Source organism: Orbicella franksi, chromosome 9, assembly GCF_964199315.1.
Source record: "Orbicella franksi chromosome 9, jaOrbFran1.1, whole genome shotgun sequence".
Lineage (NCBI taxonomy): Eukaryota > Metazoa > Cnidaria > Anthozoa > Scleractinia > Merulinidae > Orbicella > Orbicella franksi.
In genome coordinates this window covers 24,570,565-24,593,642 of record NC_138153.1, presented here as the reverse complement: position 1 = coordinate 24,593,642, position 23,078 = coordinate 24,570,565, and the positions used below count along the sequence as shown (strand labels likewise).

General features: G+C 37.5%; 1 protein-coding gene across 2 annotated transcripts in view; it reads left to right on the top strand.

Moving 5' to 3' along the window:
* The first annotated feature begins 6,104 nt into the window (after positions 1-6,104).
* The window catches only part of LOC145496443 (cadherin-like and PC-esterase domain-containing protein 1), a 22,871-nt gene continuing 5,897 nt past the window's right edge, over positions 6,105-23,078 (top strand). The window contains exons 1-17 of one of the 2 annotated variants that reach the window (XM_081476102.1): positions 6,105-7,052; positions 10,144-10,416; positions 11,731-11,815; positions 12,160-12,331; positions 13,003-13,174; positions 13,986-14,170; positions 14,947-15,019; positions 15,966-16,106; positions 16,984-17,088; positions 17,676-17,833; positions 18,778-18,836; positions 19,697-19,726; positions 20,085-20,277; positions 20,976-21,156; positions 21,883-21,961; positions 22,107-22,243; positions 22,480-22,536. In XM_081476102.1, the coding sequence (XP_081332228.1) occupies positions 6,723-7,052; positions 10,144-10,416; positions 11,731-11,815; positions 12,160-12,331; positions 13,003-13,174; positions 13,986-14,170; positions 14,947-15,019; positions 15,966-16,106; positions 16,984-17,088; positions 17,676-17,833; positions 18,778-18,836; positions 19,697-19,726; positions 20,085-20,277; positions 20,976-21,156; positions 21,883-21,961; positions 22,107-22,243; positions 22,480-22,536 (2,430 nt within the window). In that variant the 5' untranslated portion in view covers positions 6,105-6,722. Of the gene's footprint in view, positions 7,053-10,143; positions 10,417-11,730; positions 11,816-12,159; positions 12,332-13,002; positions 13,175-13,985; positions 14,171-14,946; positions 15,020-15,965; positions 16,107-16,983; positions 17,089-17,675; positions 17,834-18,777; positions 18,837-19,696; positions 19,727-20,084; positions 20,278-20,975; positions 21,157-21,837; positions 21,962-22,106; positions 22,244-22,479; positions 22,537-23,078 lie in introns of both variants that reach the window. The other variant, XM_081476101.1, reaches the window with a different exon arrangement.

Genomic DNA, 23,078 nt, shown 5'->3' with positions numbered 1-23,078 from the left:
CACAGCAATTTTAAAATGATTGTCCCACAGATATTGGTACTGCGGTCTCAAGCATTAAGCAACTATTGTTTTAGGCGAATCTTTGTTTACAACATCAATTCTAAATATCAAAAGGGCATAGCACAATTTATTATTACTTCATTTACCTGTCTCATTGAATTTTGGGGCGATCGGTATTGAATACTCTTCGTATGACATGTATGTATGAGCTCAATAACGCTTTTACAACCCAGAAAGTTTCCCAGTATTTGAAATTCAATTTCTTCTTGAATGTTACATCCAAAGATCCCAAAATTTCAGCAGTTTCCGAGGCTCATAGGCTCTCTAAACATGTCTGGAGTCAATTCGTATCCAGCTTGATGCCTTCTCCACGCGAATTCATGACGTATGTTAATTAATGAGATAAAATATTGACACAATGACGCCAACAACCTTCACTCCATTGTCTAGTTGTAAAATGGAGATAAATACAACTATTCGCCCTGAAATCCAGCTATAAGCCCCATATTATGCTTTGTATGGGAGTCGGGTTAAACTTAAGTGCTCTTCTAATCCTGTGCACTCCCTGGTGCTATTCCATACCAAAAATATACTAAAAGGAGGAAACAGCTGTTGGTCGCTGTTGTATGGCTACTAGTCTGTGAACAGGTTCACCAGACGAGGATGGGGCGAAGAGAAAGCGGGCAAAGAGACAATTTTGTAGAAATTTTCGGCCCTTCCAGCCGCGGTCAGACCCTTCCAGCTAGGCTGTTCACAGCCCTATATTTTCTCGTATTGTTATTCCATCGGAGAAGGCGCAGATAGACTTGCTTCGCTCGCAAACCGCAACCCCCGAACCCTCGCGTGCTTCGCGCTCGCTTCGCTCGCTTTTTCTTTCGCGTGCGTAAAAAGAGGCTGTGAACAGTCCACCTTCCAGCCGGAGCCTGCTCACTGGCAATATGGCTGCCCAACCGAACAGCACTTTATTACTTTACTGTTAATTGGCCGTGCGCATGCGTAACAGGTTCTGGCGCGATTCGCTTTGCTGAGCATGAGCACGAAAGTTTGCATGGTTCGTAATGGACTGTTCGTAATACTCATCGGCTTCGTTAAAAGTAGAATTTTTATAACTGAAAGTTTGCAAAGTAGATTACAGAATGCGAAGCAAAACAAAAATGATCGGGCAGCAGAAAGCGAGGGCGCGGAACGAAGAAAGAGGAAGAGACTACGCGTTGACTACGGAGGCATTTTTGATCTCTCGATTTGCCACCTTTGACACCTACTCCATTGATAGTTCTGCTCATGCAGTTTGAAAACAAAGAAACCTCCTTGGCCGGTTTTTCCCGCCCCGTCTCTCTCTCTCTCTCATTTGCATATATTTTTTTAACTTTTCTGGTCGCGCGGAGGATTCCAAGAGCAAATTGAAAACCGACTGCTCGTAGTCTACAGTTTTACAGTCGAACTTCCGGTTGCGACCACCTCTCCTCAGCAACCAGTTTTCCAAAATACCAAAAGTTTCCAAGTCAAATCACTATATTTGGAACCTCTTGTAAACGACCACCGCTCGTAAGCGACCGCGACCACTTTTAGAGCTAAAAGTTTGAAAATTTCCTTATTTTTTAACCTCCCGTGAGGGATCACTTGACAGACAATAGAGCGAAAAATGGATAATAAGGTGTTGTAAGTACAAGAAACGGAAATTTCTCAATGGGAAGAACCGGATTTTTTTCTTGAAATTGACTTTAAAAGGAATAAAACATTGCAGCGGCATTGGCGCATGGGTTAAGTCTCGGCAGTTACCACATTCTAAAGAGGAAAAATTTTGACCCATTAAGGTCTACGCTCTCGTAAGCGACCACCTAGGCTTGACATTTTTTAGGTGGTCGCTCACGGGAGGTTCGAGTGTATCTTTTTGGCGCCTGAAAAGATACAAAACGAAAGCTGATCAAAGAACTGCCTCGTTCATTCGGGGATGGGTGTACTCCCTTACGGATGAACTATGTATGTAGGACTGTGCTTCAATCTGGAGTGAAACGTCTGAAATAGGATATCAATTTGACAATATTTCTCTGAAATGACTGAAACAGGGTATGGTTTTCGTACGGATTTTGGCCGATGAAATTGGTTATGATGTTTAGGCCAAACCAGGAGTCATAACTAATTTTTTACGGAGAAAATCGGGGAATTTTAACTCCCTCTCAACTTTACCGTTTATGCAAATAGAAGCCATTCCATGCATTAGAGTCGTGTACACATTTTAGAGGTCTGAAAAATATTCAGGGTATCCATCTTCAGCTCTTTTAAGAGCTGAAGTTGGCCATGGTCTCGAAAAGGGTTTCTGAGAACAGCACCGAACAACCCTACCAAAGAAGTAAAGAAAGAAAGTGGGAAAGAGAGGGAAAACAGGAGAATTTGAGGGATAACAATAGACTTTTAAACTTGAAAAAACATTTGCTAAAGTACAAATTCTAGACGTCTATTTTTCGAATAAAATATGTTGGTATGACACACAATAGGAGCCTAAGATCTCTCTCTTAAACTCCCAAGAAAACTGATCACCTGTTTGAGATTAAGTGCGAGGGTTCGAAAATAAAAGGGTTGGTTTTTCCTTTCTAAAAAGAAAGTAATGCAATACATTATATCATTAAACTGGCCTATTTTTACCTCCTGCCTACGCAAACGTAAATTACTCTTGATTATAGATAGATACTTCATTGAACGGTTACTGAGGAATCGCAAAGTTTTACTACTGAAATACAACTGTAACAAGCAAACTAATTTCACTGGGCAGTCTCTTGCGCAATACGACAGCACCAACTGTGATTGCTTTTGTTTCAATACCACATTAACAGCAGGATTAACAGTAAATTCAACGACAGCACCTATAATTTATTCTTAGAACCTTTAGTAGGGTTGAATAAAGTCAAAAGAAACCCCAAACTGCTTGAGATAGCGGGAGTTCCAGATAACCTTGTACGAGTTACCGGGGGGGTATTTTGCCGGTAGATGAGTAAAAAGTACAACCACACGAAAGGCGTTTTTTTTTGGAGACAACGGGAGATTCTAGATAAGCGAGGTTGAGATAGTGAGGTCCTACAAGCTGTTATCCACTTTACCTAAATGATCAAACTAGGAAAAATGAATTGAAAGGCCGAGTCGAACAGTCGCACCGAAAGCAGTTAAGGGAAAAGCCTATAAATTACACTTGTACCTTTATTTTATGCCCACAGGCAAAATCATTGTTCTTAATGAGTTAATGAATTTTCAAGCAAAAAACTGACAGTATCAAGAAATTTTCACTCCAGTTTAGGGTTGCTTTGTTTTGCTCTGTTGTACGTTTTGGACCTGAAAAGTTATCGTACCATAACACACTTGATAAACCTTGTATCGTCAAGTTTGTTAGCAGTTGCTCTGTAAATGTTCAAGATTGACGGACGCTGTTAGAAGGCTCTGCTGGTGGTGTAAAAATGGACGGTGTCCATGTCGTTAGTATTGCCGCTTTATGCTCTTTTGTCTTTCACAGGCAGGTTCGTAGGCGAATGTCAGAAATTTGCGACAAGACTAATATATCACACTGTAAATATTGTCGCCGGTGTTCAGGACATGTTGCCATAATCATCCCTTTAAATGGATCAGTCCCTTGAGATTACAACAGTATAAAGTGCTTTCGCCAAAAACCGATATCAAAGAAACGCTTTTATCCTGGCAGGGGCCTTTGTTAATGATTCGTTCTTTCCCGTGTTGAGGTGATGTATAGGCAGAAAGTACTTCGTTTCATTTTGCCGCCCGCAATAATATAAAATGAAACAGAGATAGCAAAGGCTAGGCAGTTTGCAAAAAGTTCTGCATCTGCTGTCCACAATTGCCTTTGAGCTGGAGGATGAAGGCCCAAGCTGTTGTAATTTTTGCCGCTCTTCTTCTTCTCACAACTTTAATTGCTGAAAGTAATTGCTGGAGTACACCTTTTCCAGAGGGGAAAAGAAAGTTGGAGGTAAAGATTTGGAACAACTTCTTATAAAATCGTATTCGTTTGAAAATATGATTTGCGGCCTTTTTCTCTGAGCCGACTAGTTTAGCTTTCACTGGCAGAAATCAGCTGAAATCAATCCGCTGAACAAAGCTAACTGATCAATAACTCAATAATCAGATAATAGGAAAAGAAAGTCAACCAAGAAAAAATGAGAAAGGGTCTTTGCATAGAAACACCAGGTTCGTTTTCTCCACAATAAGTCAACATGTAATTAATTTATAATCCGATAAAAAGTTGATTTCTTCTTTGAATTTCTTCGTTTACAGTTTGAGAGAGCCGCAAGTAGCGTTTGTGAAATGGCTAGACGTATTGGATGCGGGGGGATGGAGGGGAGAGTCTTTGAAGAAAAGAAATAGTGATGTATACGTGAAAGAATGACTGCGCTAATACTACACGAAGATCATTCAGTCAAAATAGGACAGGAACCTTACTATGTTATGGAGGATTACCGTGATTAAGAAATTAAAGGATTAAACCTGTGGTTGTTTTGTGTTTTATATAAATTGTGGCGGCGTACAACGTCAGTCTGGAGGGTGATTAAGGGTCTTTTGATATCGTGAACAGCCTTATTTTTGCCCGTGAAAAGTGAAACGGCTACAGTTGTCAATGTTTTCTAGTAAATTATGATTTCGTTAGTAGCCGCGAACCATGATTTTCAGAATCGTTCAGGCTGTGAAAAAAAGAAATGTTTAAGTCGTCGTGATCCCTTTTTTGACCAAGTTGTCTAATTTTTTAGACACCTGTCATGACGTAAAATTCTTGTATAGTCGTGAAAGGCAATTCGTTCGGTCCTCCTGCACTAGCGTTCATCGGAACACGGTTTTCTTCTTGCTTGTTGTGGACTGAAAAGGCGGGGAAAATGGCGAGGATGTCGAACAAAGGTCTTCTTTGGACCATTGACTTTCAAAATCTAACAAAAATGTCTCTTTTTTTCATGATAGGTGAAATGGCTATTTTGTTTTCCGTGTACGGTGAAAGGACCTATTTATTTTCCTTGATATGCGATCTAGACCCACCCTTCAGTCTGGGCAAAAAGTGCCGTTTTTTAAAGATCCTCGCCCAGTTTCTTATCCTTGTCAATCAAAGAATAGCTCTCTATACATTTTCTTTAATTCTCTGAGCAAAAAAGGTTTTCTTTTAGCCTATTCTATTCTATACAATGTTTGTATGCATTAGATATCAAGTTTTGCAAAGTATGGAAAATCGGGGCCCTACCTGTACGCTTGCGCAAAGCAGACACGAAAAGTGATAGTTGTCTTCACCGTTGTATGAATTTTCAAACTGATCACTCGTAATGCAAATCCTTAATTGCTCGAGCTTTCATACGATAACTCATTTATTATATGACTGATTGCACTGCAGTGTAAATTAAAAATTAACGATAAATTTGCCTGCTCTCAGCCAATCACAATGAAGTAAATTTCTCAGTTATATAATAATTACCAAAAAATGCTCCGTTTTCCCAGTGTGGCGCGCATACTCAAGTGGACATAAAATGTTTAAGCAAGCAACCGGAACGATGATCCTGCTGGTATGCGTTGGATCAATAGTGATCTAATCGGCTTTACATATAAAATGAAGAATACAAAAGCAAAAACCGACACAACGTAGAATGATTTTCTGAAGGTGTACTATATTTCGGCTGGCCAAACCAGCCTTCTTCAGGTACAATGGAAGATTTTACATTGGTGCGCGTTTTTATGTAGCCGATATTTACGTAATACCGGAAATACGCAAAAGTAATAGATGGTTCTAACCGAGACTCTATCCGTAAGGCCAGGGAAGCTTTTTTAATTCAAAAAGGCAGAACAATTGATCCTAATGGTCTGAACATCCGCGAAGAAATATTAATTGTTTCCATTTGTTTTCTTTTATTACGTTCTTTTATCATGTTATTTTATTTTACCGTATGCTTATCTTCAATTTACACCATCTATTACTTTTGCGTATTTCCGGTATTACGTAAATATCGGCTACATAAAAACGCGCACCAATGTAAAATCTTCCATTGTACCTGGAGAAGGCTGGTTTGGCCAGCCGAAATATAGTACACCTTCAAAAAATCATTCTACGTTGTGTCGGTTTTTGCTTTTGTATTCTTCAAGTGGACAAGTTTCTGCGTTTGTACGCAGCGCAGGCGTTAGCATAGAAACCATACAAGCTTTCAATTTTCAATTGTTACAACGATAACAACAAGATCGAAAACACTCCATCTCGTCACGATGAACTGAGCCCCTGGAACTGATTTTCATTTCACCGCGCGAAACGTAAACTGGTGGAACTGGTGAGAATGTGGTGAGGATCTTCTTCAGAGAGTCCTGGGTACTAGAGCTCACCGCGAGCAGAGAACATGTCAGAGAGACCGCAAATGGACAGGTTATTGAGAAGTTTGTTTTGGTTGAAAAACGCCAATGATGGAACAATACATCAACTCTGAATATATTTAAAAGTTTCAATTTTCGCCAGACACAACCTCATTCTCTACAAACTAACAAAGTCCTCTGGGCTGGAGCTGGCGACAGAAGAAATCTTCATACACACGGAACCTGTCATCTTTGTCAGCATGCAGTCCCGAGAGAAGATGACATCACAAATCGCAGCTGAACTTTGTCTTGTTCTTTACTAATGGGGACAAGGAAGAAGAAGCCTTGTGCACGAGATGGCGACTACTCTGTTAAAGCTCAAGTAGACTTAATACTGCGGCAAAGGCGTTATGCGATTACCACGGCTTTGCAGGCGAAGATATGTCGTGGTGTTGTTGGGTTTGATTACAGCAATGTCCGTGTTATGGACTTATTGGATTGGAAGTCGTCTCCAAATTGATTCTGAAATCCTCCCCAAAGGTTTGCAGTCGACAAGACACGAAACAGCAAAGTTTTTGAGGCTTAAGGAAGGCAATTTTCAAGAAAACGAATTGACAAGAAAGAGAGAGGAAAGTGGAGTAGTTCGAACGTCCCGGCCGGTACTGGGGTATACAGTTACATCAAAGGCTAAGGTGGCCAAGAAGATAACAGAAATAAGATTACTGCAAAGGCTGAAAGAGGTAAATATTGTTTTAACCTATGTCAACGTATTTATGAAAGCTAACTAAGTACAATGTACCAGTGTACATATGGAGCAATAGAATTTTTCATTTAGTGGGTCAGTTCTGTTACACCTACACGTGTTACGTCTTGAGTGTCATGAAATTTTTATTACATTGTAACCACTATAAAGCTTACGTTGAAAAACCAGTCATTAATCCATTCATGGAGACATCAGAGAAAAGTTTCTAAACGTCGTCTTACTAAAGCACAGAGTCATAATCTAGCATAGTTTCTTTGCTTTCCGTGCATGTTAGTTCAATAGTGGGGAATACCCCTTAAGATTGAGTGGTAATTAATTAGCTTCTTTCTTTGTGAAACGACACAAAGGCAACTGGCATATTTGGGTTAAAAAGTTGTTGAATAATTAAGGACCACTTTACAGTTTGACGAAATATTCTAATTCTTGCCATTTGTATCCCTGGAAATATTTTGATTTCCTCTATTGAATTCCATTGTTTTTTTTAAATTTTATGTTCTCTTTGTGTTCTATCACTAGCAGTTTTCAGATATCACCTCATCTTCAAACTGTGAAGCAGTGATGGTCAATTATACTAAACAAACTTTGTGACATTTTTTCAAGATCTCTGTAAATATCTCACAAAAAATTTAATTTGTAAAATGAAGTTGTGATGGGTGAGATAAAATTGTCATGTTTTCTAGGGCTGGACAATTTTTTAGTTATCAAAGTTTGATGAAAATATGAATTATATATTTGTGTCTTTTATTTTGAACCTTTTTGCCCCTTCAGTTAATTTTAAGTTTCATAATTGAATTTAAAATTTCAAAGCATGAAGTCAAAAACTTTACATTATAATTTTTTCCTCTTTGTATCTAAAATTAGCAATTTTTCCCTCAGAAGGACGAGTGTTTGGTATTGAACCTTTTAATCTCTTTTCAAGCTCTTAATTGGGTCAAGATGAGCTTTTACAAGGAAAAACAAAGTAAAACAATAAATAGATCAAGATTTTTGACTTTTTTATGACAAAATTAACAAACCTAAATTATAAATGTATCTACCTAATTTAAAGTGTAAATCAAACCATCTTTTGTTGATTTTAATTCTGGGTGGGAATCAATCAGGCTGGGAATTTATTGAAACTAGAGTCCAAGGTTTTGTATTAAAAAAAGAAAAACACATGACTCTTCTGAACATAAGGAAGGTAATTGAGACAGAAATGGTATCATATCAAGTTTCATGTCATTGGACTATTCACACTACTGTATGCTACTGGATCATACATCCTTCTATAAAACCATATAAGTCATGTCACTGGATCAGGATTCATGTCACTGGATCCAACTTCATGTCATTGGATGGTGCATCATTCTATCTGACCATAATGTGTAAAATAAGGTTTGCATGCCTTTATGACTCCTATGGTTCATGACATTTGTACATTTGCCGTTATCTAAAATGATTTTTGGTCTCTTGATCTTCCTTTGCTTTATACCTGTTTCTGAAGGGCACTTTATGCTGTGTTGTTAGGAGTCTGACAGAATGATGATATGACTCAGATCCAATGACATGAAGTCTGATCCAATGGCATGATGGCCATTACAGCCTCGTGGAGTATGATTCAATGACCTGACTTATATGGTCCTGATAGAATGATGTATGATCTGATGATATAGCATGGATGGTCCAATGGCATGAAACTTGATTCTATGTCATTTTTGTCCCAATTCCCACTCCATACGAACATGTCTATTGCTTATAAATTATGATTGTATGGTTACAGACCTCAAAAGCCAAAATTTTAAAGGAGGGTATGAGCTAAAACTGGAATTTTGAGAGGAATTGGGTAAGGAGGGGGATTCATGCCAAAAATCCTCCTCAGGATATGTATGGATATTTTCTTGAACAACACATTAAGGGCACCATAAAGTTCTGAAGCACATTTAGGAGGATGCCCAGAGAGAGTTGGTGAGAAGAAAAGAACAAAGTAAATTTCTAATTTAAAAGTAGACAGTTACTGTCTTAGTGAACTCTGATTATCATGTTGGTCACCAAAGTCTCTTCACATTGAATATAATATATAGATTTCATTAAGCCTAAAAGTGGAGCTCCTGGACCAGGTTGTTCAAAGCCTGATTGAGCTAACTCACGATAAGCGAGAATTTTGATTTGAGTTTTGTAACTTTGTGGTGAGGTTTTTTGTTTATTGTTTGACCTTCTGTTTTGAGTTTGAATAATCTCAAACAACACAAAACATAAGTAGTAAAAACATTTTTATGCAAGAAAAATGTATACTTCAGTTAAATTTCAATCCTGGGTTAGCATTAATTGGCTTCTGAACTACCCGGCCCTGAATACAACAAATAAAGCTGGCTTGAGACCACAATCCAATCGAAAACCAGCACTTGGTCAGCGGTCAACTTCAAAAAAAGCATGTGATCTCGATGAGCTATAAACTTGAGCCTGCAATATGGGTCTGTGATACTGGCCAGCAGATACCTTGTTTTGACAGGTGTTAATTAACCATAACATGGACGTCCGATGACAAAGATGTACGCTGTAAACCAAGGCTGTATGTCTCTGTCAACCTACACATGTATTAGCAGGAGTATGGTTGCCATGTTGCGCGACTCTGCCGCCATCATGGTTGTCATGCATACGTGCCCATGAGCAATACCACTAGCCATGATAACCATGAGAAAATCTATTTGTGGGTTTCCTTTTCTTTCCTATATGGACCACCAGAGCACTGCTATTATCATCCCATACTACTGACTACATGCGTTGATGAAGAGAAATTAATTTAGTCTTCACATGTACAAGAGAAAACAGATCAAAGGTGTTTTAATTTACCTTGTAACATCTGTTATATTTAAGACTAAAAGCAGTTTTCAATTGATTGCCTTGAAAGTAATCAGGCAATTCCTTTGGTTTTGGTTTTACGAAGGATAAGATTGGCTCAGTAGTCGAATTGGTAAGTAATTTATTAGTTTGGCTTCAAACTTGCATTTGGTTTTGGCACTCAATTGAAAACTGCTGTATTAATGCAATTTATAGTAAATTAATCAAGTTTATTACATGTATCTTGGCAGTTGGAGAAAAACAAGCTGCAGAGGCAATCAGAAGTGTTACTTGTGAATTCCGTGGACTCTCTAAGAAAGGATGTCCTAGAAACTTTCAAAAATACCTTTAAAGTTCTTGGTTACAGAGTTACTTTGTTGAAAGATACTGAGAAATCAATTTCAATGAAAAAGGAATGGTCGGGACATAGGTGGTGTTTTAGAGGAAAAATGCGAGGAAATGCGACTGCAGCATCTACTTGCTTTCAAAGGGATGATCTCCTCTTGCTTCAAGAAAACCAGAGGGTGAGTTATTGTATTGGATCATGTGTACTTAAGGCATCTGACAGCTGAGTATCGACTGATACTATCGGTCGACATTTCAACCAAGTGCCTGTCCACATTTTGACTGAGTATTGGCTGATATGTCAACCATCACTTGGACTTGGTCGACATGTTGACCAACACTGGTTGCCTCTATACCAACATGCATGTCAGATGATATTGGGTCGATACTCAGCTGATACTTAACTGAAACCCAGCCAACATGACTTTGGTAGATAGTTTACCAACACTCGGCCCTAGCCCTTTGAAAGGGACTTTCAGTGACCTTTGTCTGTCCTTGGCCTTTCATGCCAGCAACATTCATCTATGTCAAAGACTGTTTTTTTTCTCATCATTGCTTTTTACACACTGCAAATCGGTAAAGGTTTAAAACGACAATAAAAAGTGGAGTACCGAAATAACTGCCCTTGTTGTTTTCGGAATAAGCAGCCTCTGGGGCTCGTTATTTTTGGGGGGCCATTACTTTTGAGCGGTTGTTACTTTTGGGGAGCAACAAACGCTATAAAAAGTTGGCATGATTGGGCTTTTCTTCCAGTTTAAATCTATATTGCTGCCACATGGGGGAGCTCTTCATGTCTAGACTGTGTTGTCAATGAGTCAGCAGCAGGAAAACTAGTTAGATACCATAAACTGTTTGTACTTCATGGTACACTGCTATTTTAGTCTGCTGTAACAATATCTCAGTGTGATGGTAGAGTTTTCAATTCAAATTTCAAGGAATGTTTCTTTTAATACACACCAGTTAAAATTGATATTAATTTGAATCAAAGTTTCCTATATTATGTTCCTGTTACTTGAGGAAAATTCAACAGGTTTTGTTTTAACATGGCTCAACCTGAACTGATGAAGCACAATTATTTGTCAAGGGAAGGGGCTAGGAGATGGCTGCCATTTCAGTAAAACAATGGTTAACATTACACATATACCACCGACAGTTGACCAATATATGGCCGACTATTGATTGCAACGTGATGGTTGAGGTGTCAACCAAGTGTCGACTGACATACTGACCAAGTGTTGACTGATAGTGTCAACTGATGGTCTACCAATTAACTTGAATGACATGTTGACCGATACATGGCTGACTCTTGGTCGACATATTGACTGAGTATCAGCTGATATATCGACTGACACTTGGTCTACATGTCGACTGATAGTATTGACCGATACTCGGCTGACTGATGACTCAAGTGCACATGATCTGTTGTATTTATGCATGGATTTTTTCATATTGTTATAGAATCTGAAAAGATGGGATTCTTTATACTATTTCAGATGTCGCCAGCTCCAGGCATGGAGAAACTACTTCTAAGGAATGATGGTTTCTGTTACTTGATCTCTGCCTCCAAACATGTTTCAGGTATGGTAATAAAAGTGTCACTAGGAATTTGCAGCTGCCATTGGCAGTGCGCACTCTTTTTTTTCAATAATTTCAAGTTTTTAAAGTCAAAAAACTGTTAATGACGTTCTGCTAGTCTTCTCAAGAATTTACTTATCCATTTGCATCAAAATGTTCCTCCAAAATTTTGGAAAAAGGAAAAAACGTCGCCATTTCACAGACGACTGACAACCACTGCACTCTGATGGTTGACAGTATACTAGTTGCTCAGCCAATCAGATTGCAGCATTTGCATTAGTATACAGTAGAATTCTACTCATGCTAAATAGTTCTTAGTGATAATTTAATGATGCCCTATTTTGCAGCTTTTAAAAGCAAGCCTGTATCACCCCATTGTTTTGTGTTGCCAGCACAAAAAAAGTTGCTTCTTCAAGACATCAAAGAAGGAAGAAGTCAGTCGTTCACTTTGAAATCTCTTGAATCGATTGCTACGCCATTTCAAAACTGGGGACATACAAGTTCTGCTAGTGAGAAAATGTATCTACTCATTTGTTGTTTTAAATCAAATTGATGTTTTTAATTATTTGTCCAATGCAACAGAACAAAGGTGAAAAGATGTATTTTTTTTCCTGAAAACCTCAAGTTAAGAGGTTTTAGTTGATATCATTAACTCTGAGGACTCTCAACTGGGTTGATACTTTTCCCAAAGAATGAGAATAGAAAACAGACGTTCTAATTGTTTGCTTTCTTGGGAGTCTTAGTCATCAAAGCATCTTAGCACATCTTAGAAATGTTTTCCTTGATTCTAAGCAGCAACATGATTATGTCTCAAGCACTTGACTTGGATTAAGGTACTTTGGAGGCAATTTTTTACTTTAAAATGAACTTCAGACTTGTTGTTACTTGGAAGCAGTTTCTACAAAAATTGGTTGTTTGAATCCCGATACGAAAAGAGTTATTGTTTGAGTGTGAGAGTGTAAGTTTATTTTGTTTTGCATACATGAGTGGGACTAATAATTGTGAGACCTGAATCCCTTGTATGTATGGATGATCAATATATTCATGATTACATAAGAGTGAGACTTCTTTATCTTCAATAAAAGAGTTACTGTATATAAAAATAAGCTCTACATGCATATTACTTGTAAAATCTATAGTATATTTTATCATTTAAAATGTTTAAATTGTTTCTCCCTTTTGGTCTTCAGGAATGAGTTGTCAGAGGCTGTTGTACAGTCGTTTCCAGCAGATGTGCTCCTGATTGAAGACAAGGTTGTCATAGTACAGGTTTATGCCTTAGTTACCTCAGTATCTCCTCTCAGGGTATACAGACACAAAGAGGGACACATGTATCTCCAAGGAACAGAGAATGGAAAATTTGTAAGTTCATTGTGAGAACTTAGATAAATTTCACTTAGTATGAATTCTTTTAAGACTGAATTAGACTTTCTCCAATGTTACAAACACACTGGTGTACTAATTTAATATAATAATTGTACTTGTTGTATTAAATAATTTAATAACTTAATATTGTATTAGCTGGCTAGTGACATGTCAGATTTGTAAGGAAAACAATTCTTAATCAACCAGATCAGATTTTCTGCTAGTCAGGCAGTCAAGATTTGGTATTTAAAATTGTTTGGCAAGGTCTGGCATTGAAACTTTTTAAATTGCCTATATTGGAGAGTTTAGATTAATAAAATCTGAGATATCCATGTTTTTTAATTTCTGCTGTGTTCAGCTCTTATTTTTGCTAAAAATGGGAAATTTTTATTTTTATGAATCCTGAAAGAATGACTGTTTTGTTCTCACCAGAGAAGCTAGTAGAAATACGAAACTGACCGGCCAAATCTGAATTACAATTTACTTATCAGTAATTAAATTATACTTATGAGATGGTCTATATTTTGTATATAACTTTATAGATATTCAGAGTCTATGATGCATTTTGTGAGGGGTAACTTTGATTGTCTGGACTTAAAGTTTCTGAATTTTTTTGTTGTGCATTTTCTCAATGTAGATGATCTTTATGGCCAAAAATTGTCGTAACAATGTTTATGTAGACTGATTAAGACCTCCTCAGTGATGATCCTATCAGACTATGCACATAGCAATGATTTTATATTATCCCTTAGAATATTTTAGTTTGAGTTCTCAGTTATTTAGTTGGATTTGTTTGTTTGATCCTTAGGGTGCTTTTGAGAAATGGAGCCTTGATAAGTTTTTTAAACACCTAGAGAGCAATTTTGGTGAAAACAAAGCCAGTGAAGCACTTGAGTGGATGGATGACCATATTGTGAAAATGTTTCTTTTACTTGAACCTACACTTGTTACCTACTTAGGTTTTCCTGCTAGTAGAGGAAAACAAATTTCCAGGTAGGTACACCGGTAGTCTAACTAGTCAAGTGTTTTCACTGTTAGACACCTGGGTAATGGTTTTATTAGTTATTTTTGTGAGGGTTTATACAGAGTAGGAGATCACATAATATAAGCCAAATGGGCTGTGTTTTGATATTTCACACTCTCCAGGGCATAGTGTTATTTGGTTGTATTATCTTTTATACCATGAAAATACAGGAAAGAAGTTGTTTACTTGATGGGACTATACCCAACCTTCCTGATGTGCGCTACATTTATTGTATTGGTCACTGTATTTTCTATGAAATTCGGAAATAATTGCAACAAATCGTTGCTGTTCTGTGTGGCATTAATGTTTCATTCATGTTTGGCTGTAATTCTCCTTCGTGCTTTAAGTAAAATCACGCCATAGAATGATTTTGACAAGTTTCACATCTTCTCCTCCAGGACTTAAAAAGACTGGTCACCACTAGCAGCTGACATCCTTGTTTTCTGTAGAACTTTGCCGGAAAACATCCCCTGTTCTAAAGTTAACCCAAAGATAGTGAAAGATATTTCATTTTCTTGGCAACCAATAAACTGTCCACTTTTATCTTTTATCCAGCTAGCACTTCCCATCAAGGCAAATATTAGACTTCTGAAGAAGAGCTGCATACTTTACCTATATAAAAGTGGGGATTGGGTAGGGGGGGGGGGGGTGGGAGTGTGGAGGGGCTTACCCCAAAGCCTCTTCTTCTTACAGTCCTGCAAGTATGTATTAGATTTCTAATGACACTTGTTTGATTAATGTTCAGGTGCAAGCAATGTTTCCAGGCCTTGGAAATCACTTTTACTTTTACCTCATCTCTCAGTCCTTTTATTTTAGAGGTAAGTGTATCGGTAAGGAACATACAAGGTAAAATAAAATCCCACCATCTCTTTTTGGTGCCCAATGGGAGGAACCACTCCGTGATGTTAATAATCAGTGATAATCTGCACTATTTTTATATCTTATCAATAACTGAACAACTCTTAGAGATAAACAGCAGTTTGTGCAAAGAATTAATTCCAACTATTTACATCTAATTAAGACACAAAGTTACTTTTAAGTGGTACAAGGGTTACACTTGCAAATTTCCTAAGCAGGTGCCTATTAAATCCAAAAGGCAATAAGATTCTTACTCAGACCATACCACCACTTTAAGTGTGTATCCCCAGTCTACCTTGTTTTATTGGACTGCAAACACCTCAAAAACACACAATTTGGTAAATCACATGTGTGATTTCCTTGAAAATTTTGAAACTGAATTTATGATGTTGTCCATGGCTGTTTTGATATTGTGAAAAGCTTACCAAAAGAAGACCAAATTTGTGTGTGCTTGATTTTAGGAAAAGGTGCCAATTTCAGTAATGACTTGGAAACATTAATCAGTATGTACACAAAATGTTCTTGGCTTCTCTACAGTGGTGGATAACAGTCAATAGTAAATTAAGGAAATTGTACTAACTTGCTACTGTTGGTTAGTCATTGATGTGTGATTGGCTGATAACGATCAATCTTTGAAACTAGGGATCAACAATTGATATTGATCATCACTTTTCATGGTGATGCTTGGTGCCCTTAGTTTGTTGAGTCTGATTCTATGAGTAAGAAATTAGTCGAGAGACTGTTGGTCACTGATTGTTGATCAGCTTTAGATAATCCTGGAGAATAAACTGTCATTTAGCTAACAATGTTAAGCCTGTTGTTGTTATTCACCAGAGTGGAAAATTTTGTGGAGGCTGTATGACATGTTCCATATATATTTAACTTTTTCTTTATTGTCCATTCAAGGTTAAGTCTCCTGCTTTTGAAAATGTTTCCCTGAGGGTAGTTCAGGACACTGTCAATCTATTGTTTAATATGTCATCTGTTCCGTTGTCCCATGACATATATCAGAGCTTGGAAGTGATGATGGAAAAAATGGTAATCAAGGTCAGTGATCTTGAAAATATTTAGTATTTATACACGGGTGCCAAAATATACCCTCTCAGTGACATAACAATTAATACAAGACACAAAGTAAGCTCTACAGTCAAATAATTAATGTCAAGACAAAATCTCTGAACACAGTGTTACAGTGCAAAAAATGTCTCTTGGAGGGGTATAATCAGTGGAATAGATTTGATTATTTTAGTGCTAAATTTATGTGTAAGCCCTGGATACAAGTCCTTATATTTGAGGAGAAGGGGTTACGTATGTATTTTAGAGGCTTTTTATCATGAAAAAACTGAGTTGGATAAGCTTTTGGGTTTTGAAAAGCACTCTAATATGGAAACAAGCAAAAAGAGCAAACAACATTTTGACGTGGCCAAGATGCTTTCGTCAAGTTCCAAAAAATATGCGAAGGTCTAAGCTTGTGCCCTAACAACTGGGTTCAATCAAATTGGGTCTTGGGTATATTATTTTTCAAGTTAATGGTATTAATCTTCATGACTAAATTTGTTTGAAACTGAAATTCCAAAACACATGTACCCATGTTAAGACCAATCAAGCCGGATAAGCTGCGGAAGTGTACCTACAGTGTAACAGGTGATATAAAGACAATGACATTACAACAGTAGACAGGGCTTCTAATTGGGTAACTGTGAATTTGTGTATGACGATATTAATATTATTACAAAATGAAAGTCAGTCCTAAACATATGTGTACTTTAGATGTACATGTTTATGTATTTGTTTTTAGATTAAATTGAGGCCAAAACTGATATGGATCAATATTTTGGAACTCTAAAGGGATTATACCTAAGATACTGGCTTTCAATATAAAACTCTCTTTTTCTGTAAGCCTTTTTTGTTTTCTGTCAATCAGAACTGTCAACCCCAACAAGTGAAGGGACAATGTTTGACAGATGACTTGCTGGAGTACTTGTTAGAAACCAAACGGGAAGAACAGCATTTAGGAAACTTTAAACAGGTTTTGTGTACATTCTCTTTCTGTTTTGATGGCTTTTAGTTGCTTTAATCTTGACTTAAGATGTAACAAATTCTTGAACAACTTCAAGTCTAGCCAGCTGAGTAGAGGGAATAATAAGAGGGCAATATTTGTGTGTCTTGGATCAGAGGAAAAAGTGGGTTCATTGTTTGGATGAGGGCAATTAAATGAATGTCCAGTGTCACAGATTTTAGCCAAATTCATACATGTGAAAATGGCCACCAAATTGAGTGAAACATAAGAGTGACCACTAAAAACAGCGAGGGAACATTTCAACAACACAGCAAATACAAAAGAAGGCACTGATGGACAAAAATAGAAGAAGTCTTAATAAAAGAGACGGAACTCAGCTCTGACATGGTCCCTTTGAGGCCTCTTTGCAAATCTGGTTCCTCCATAGTATCCTCAACTTGAGAAAAGTCATTCTCTATTTTTTCTGAGAATTCTCTCAGTCTCATTAGAATTCTCCAATCATGTGTGTGACTACTTAGGTCTCTTGTGATATACTGGGGATGACAAATTGGAATATACTAATTATGATACCTTGTCTCTTTCTCTTTAACTAACAGCTTTATCCAACCCGACATGGTCATAAGTACAAGACACTGATGCTTGAGTTGCTTGACACTGGTGTAGAGTTGGATGTCAAGCACAGAACTGGCTTAGGAACACCTGATGTACATGACTTTCTGACAAGATTTGAAGCACAGAGGGCAACAAATGATTGGTAAGTTAGTTCGTTACTGCAGTGTAAGTCAAAATTGCAAGAATGTTTTGCACTTTCACCTCTGAGCAATACCTTATTGTCTTCGAGAAATAATTAACACCTTGAAAGAAAAAATTGCCTGTTTTGAATGGTCATAAGACAGAGCAGTTAAAGCGTACTGCAACAGGAGGCAAGCAAGCCCTGTAGGGATATCTCATAACAGTGACATCATAGAGGGGTAGTGAATGGTCCTTAAAAACTCTGGGTCTTGCAAAATTTTAGTCGAATTTCATGGGTCTCGCAGTCTCGTTTTTAGCAGTTATGTGCGTCTCGCAGTCTTAGAGTCTCAATTTTTTGCAAGGCTAAGGGTCTTGTAGGGCTGATTTGTTTGTTCATCTGTTTTTATAAATGACGTCTTTTCTTCATTTGATATTGAATTTCAATGAAGCAACTTACAAATTTTTGAGAAAAATTAAAGTTAATCCTAACTTCTTCTAAATTGTCTGAATTCCACAAAAAGCTATAAAACTTACTGCAATGTCGGTTTTATTGCCAGAAAAACAGTTGTTTTATCTAGGATATCATAACGTTGTGTGTTATAATCAAATTTCCAGTTCCAGCCCATTCGAAGAAGCTGGCGAAATAAAAAGGCTGTACGAACTCATTCTAGCTATCAACTAAATCTGGGGCTTGAATTTTGAATGTCTTGGGCTTGCAGAGAAATACGCTTGTCTCGCCATCTTGCAAAGTCTTGCATTTACCATTCGCCACCCCTTCATAGGGAAAAGGGTTGTGTTTGTAGGAAGGGGGCATCCATTGTTTCACCAACCCCTCTCCCCTTTGTATGTTCATGGGGTACGAGTTTGCATGTGCATAAAAAGCTAAAAATTATTCTGAAATTTATATGTGGCCTCTTAAACATTCCTGTGCCATTTCTTACTTGCTGTGGCCTTGATTAAATGCAGGCAGCACAAAGGAGGTACAAAATCAACATCATCAACAAGAAATTCAAGAGTATCAGCAGGTAATCACATTTGTTTTAAAATTTGGCAACAACACTGGTTTAGAGTGTAGACAAGTGTCAATTCAGACTCTGGTTTATAGGAATTTAACATCATTTTCTATTTTTACGATAACTGCAGAAATTCTCGTGCGCTGATTGGCTAATTTTTATTGTCAATAAGCGGACAGACACATGAATTTATAATTTATGCGATGCTTCAACGAGTGAGAGCGGACAATTTGACAAAAAACAAATTGATGTCAGATTTTAATGCATCTGTCCTGTTATTCGCAATGAATTTTGTCATAACAATGTTTAAGTAGTCTGCAGATCCACTCGGCTATCGCCTCGTGGATCCACAGCTACTTTGACAATGTTATGACGAAATTCATGATCAATAACAGGACAGATGCATGAAAAACTGAGGTCAATTTGTTAAATAATCGTGTCCCCCTGATAAAATAACTCTTGTATGTTAACAGTGGCGGATCCAGACCTTGAGCTAAGAGGGGGAGGGGGGGTTCTTGCCCTGCCGGCTTTTCTTCCTTCTGCGATTGTTTTTTGACCCAAAATAAGGCCCCCCCTGGCCCCTCCCTTAAATCTGCCACTGGTTAATCTGTGTTATTTTTCAGTTGCTACAAAACTTCTTAGTTATTTTTTAACATTATTATTGGTTAAATTGACATTTGAATTCCAGCTCAAGTATAATTACAGGTTTCAGTTTTTATGCTGGGAAAAGGCTTTTTATAAAACAGTAACTGTGTTATCCTTAGTCAACTCCAGAATCCAACTAAGAGAAATGTGTGCTGTCTGGTAAGTTATATAAATCAAGTTTGGTTTTGTTTTCTGTTATGAAGAAATTTTATTTTTGTGTCTTTCAGACTTGGAAAAGGAAACGATGTGTAACAATGGTAAGGTGAAAGTATTTTTAATTTGTACTATAATTAAGCATTGCAATGCTTTCATTTCATTTATCACATATTCTTGCATTTTGCACCAGAATTGGAAAGGTCTTGGGTTTAACTCTGTATTTTTCAAACTTTTTTTCTTACAACTGCATATGTTGCTGTTAATAGTATAATATCTTTTGCTCCAATTTCTATACTATCTTAACTTGCCATTGACTGTCAACTTGGCAATGCATTTTTATGACAGTTGCTCTTGGGTCAAAAAACAGAAACAGACTTAGGTTAATTGCTAATAGACTTCCTGAAAAGGCTGTCACATAGTGTGTTACTGATACAGGACATTTCTCTAATTGTTATTTAGATCCAGAAGCAGACCCTGTTCTGATAGAATTCAATACTCGACCAACAGTAGTTCTTCGCCCAGAGTTCACAAGTGACGTTTTCATGTATCAAACTACTGTCTCATTTGATACAATGGTCCTACAGCTTTGGGGAAAAACTTCCACTTGTCAGTCAGATGTTCGGATCAACACAAAGCATGAGGAAGACACCCAGTGAGTACACATACATGTATGAAGCTCTGTTCAGGATTATTAGTCATGTTGTAGACAATTAACGGACCATGAATTCAAAGCTAAGGGTCTGTGAGTCTCTTACAAAATGGACACATTTTTTCTGACTTCTAAGTTGTCTAGATGTGCGATTCATAAAGCCATGTTTGTTGTAATCTAGCGATAAAATCTATTGCAACTGAAAAAAGGTTGTGCAAGTCAGGACAAATTCTTTACTTGATTACAGATGTCAGTTTAACATTGCTGCTGTTTTTGTTTTCTTTACAAATTGTTAATTCTCAAATTATTGGTAAGAGATTAATAATTAGAGTTAATATAGCTTGTTAGGTCTATAATGTGACAAATAAGGTAGATTGTCATGGTTGTGGCGTAATATATCAAACACGAGAGACAGTGTTTCATCGTTATATCCAAGCACTGAGAAGAGACTTGAAAATACGACGTACAGTGGGGTGCAGTGGAGTATTTTTGACGAAATTCGAGGTGTTTGGAGAACCAATAAAACACTGTCTTGAGTGTTTGATATATCTTCTCGATTGAAACAAAAACTAAATTAAACGGAGAAGTAAAATTGTCAAAATCTATGCTAATTAGACCGTGTATCCAAACCTCCTTCACGGGTGTGATTTTCTTTGTTTGAACTTGATGAATTGTTAATGAGTTTGTGACCTTTTTTTCAGAACATCAAACCATTCCCTTGGCGTGGGCTGGAACAAGTTTTCCATATTTGTTGTTGACACCAGCCTGGCCACGCCTGAAATAGTGAATACATACCGCTTGTTTGTGTTTCGTCAAAGACGTTCTGAGACAGAAAAGACGTTTGATAAAGAATCTGCTCATCAAGTTTGTGCACACTACCAGGTAGTTGATTTGTTAGGATACAGAGATCATAACAAACTCATAACTGTAATATGCGGTTTTCATATTTCCCTGATTGGATTTGATCTGGCATGCAGTGGAGGCTAATTCTGCATGGATTTTTTTTAAAACTCTGTCATGTTATTTGAGGTTGGAAAGATCTCCCTAAATTAACGTCCATTACGAGCTATGGGTAGGGTTCAATCTGAGAATACGAAAATGGCGTACAAACAACTTCAACTCCAGAGTATTTCTTCACATTGCCCTTTCTCGCCAGGCAGGAAGGTGAAAAGTGAGCCTCCAAAATATGGTTGTGGCAGCTGTCATACAATCACTACCTACAAGCACAGTTTATAACTCTGTACTGGATCAAAAACATTCCAACATTCAAGACAATTATGACATGAAATACTGAGACGAATTTAATACTTTCATTGTCATTAGCTCTTCAGTGTCCCTAGCTAAAGGAAGCTGTATTGTACCTAACTCGTTAAATGTTGCAGGAAACCTAATACTAATGCGAAGCAACTTTGGAGTTCTATTCTGCTGATCTTCTTCCTTCCTATAAATAAGGAGTCTCTCGACATAGCATAGCGGCAACAGAGGGGCAACCCAAGGTCAGAGGGCTACTAGACTTCATAACAAATGTGTAGTGACTGGTTTTGTTGTCACTTAATTTCCCAGGAATGCAGCTTGCAAGTTATTCCTAACACTCCTTGTGGTCTGCAGAACCTACCAGGCTTAACTTGGGAGAGGTTTCTCCTTAATCAACAGCAACTTCCACGTTGTAAAACTGGGCACGAGTCAGGTGAATATTGATCACAAAGTTCAGAGCCACCTTAGATTTTCAAAAATTTAAGATGACTCTGAACCCTATGTACAGAATTTTTTAAAACTTTGCCAAAAGTTGCGTCTTATCATGCTTATCAAAATTTTGATGATATTGCCGATAGGTCGTTGGGTTCTTCCGTGTGCCAGCTGTGATGGCTCTAACAGTTGTTACTGGAGAGAAGCAGTTTGGGCTCCTTACTCGTGTCATTACAATGTGCTGTCAAGGGATGATACCAGGACATGTCTTGCAAACAAGAAGGTCGGTTCATGTTTAAACTATTAACTTGAGTGTACGAGAACAGAACTCAGGAATTCACGATTCTTTGAGAGAAATTTCCTGAAAACAGGTTAAAGTGTTGTAAAAGATGACGGCGTATAGGTAGAATGGTACTGTTACTGATAGACTGTTGAAGTGGTGATTTTTGATACGCTTGTTTTTCCGCAGTGTAGTAAGTAACTTAGAATGTCTAAAAGTTGTTTTCTATTTTGGTGTAGATTCTATTTATTGGAGACTCCACCAATCGTGGCATCATGTATTACCTTATGGAGAAGGTGAGAAGGAAGCGCTAAAGAGAATTTTTCTATCGTTGAGCTAGTAATTGTTAAACCTTTACCCTCTAAGGCGAACAGCAGTTTTTCCCAAATCAGCAAATAGACTCTCTGCCTGTGTACAATATACCATTTGAAAGCCACTGATCAGCTTATGTTTAAAAAAATTGACATCGACAGCTATAAAGGAGGTAGTCATTCTGAGAAAAATTGCATTAAAATGTGAAACTGAAAAACTTCCAACACTTATCAACTCTCAAATATCATAGGTATATCCCTAAGCTATAGCTTATTACGCAGGTCTTAGTTCATAGCTTGATGTGAAACAAGTCTTGCTTGCCATTTGCATCTCAAAAATGAAATTGGAAACTTGTGGGGGTGGTCAATCATGTCTCAGAAGATAGGAGGCTGTCACAAATTTTTGACTTCAATGAGTAGATTTGTACAAAGCAGTTTTCGTGGCAAAAATTCATAGAGAAATGTCTCAGATATTCACAAAGTTATGACGTTGTGTGCCAATTGGCACTCTTGAGGGGTAAAGAGTT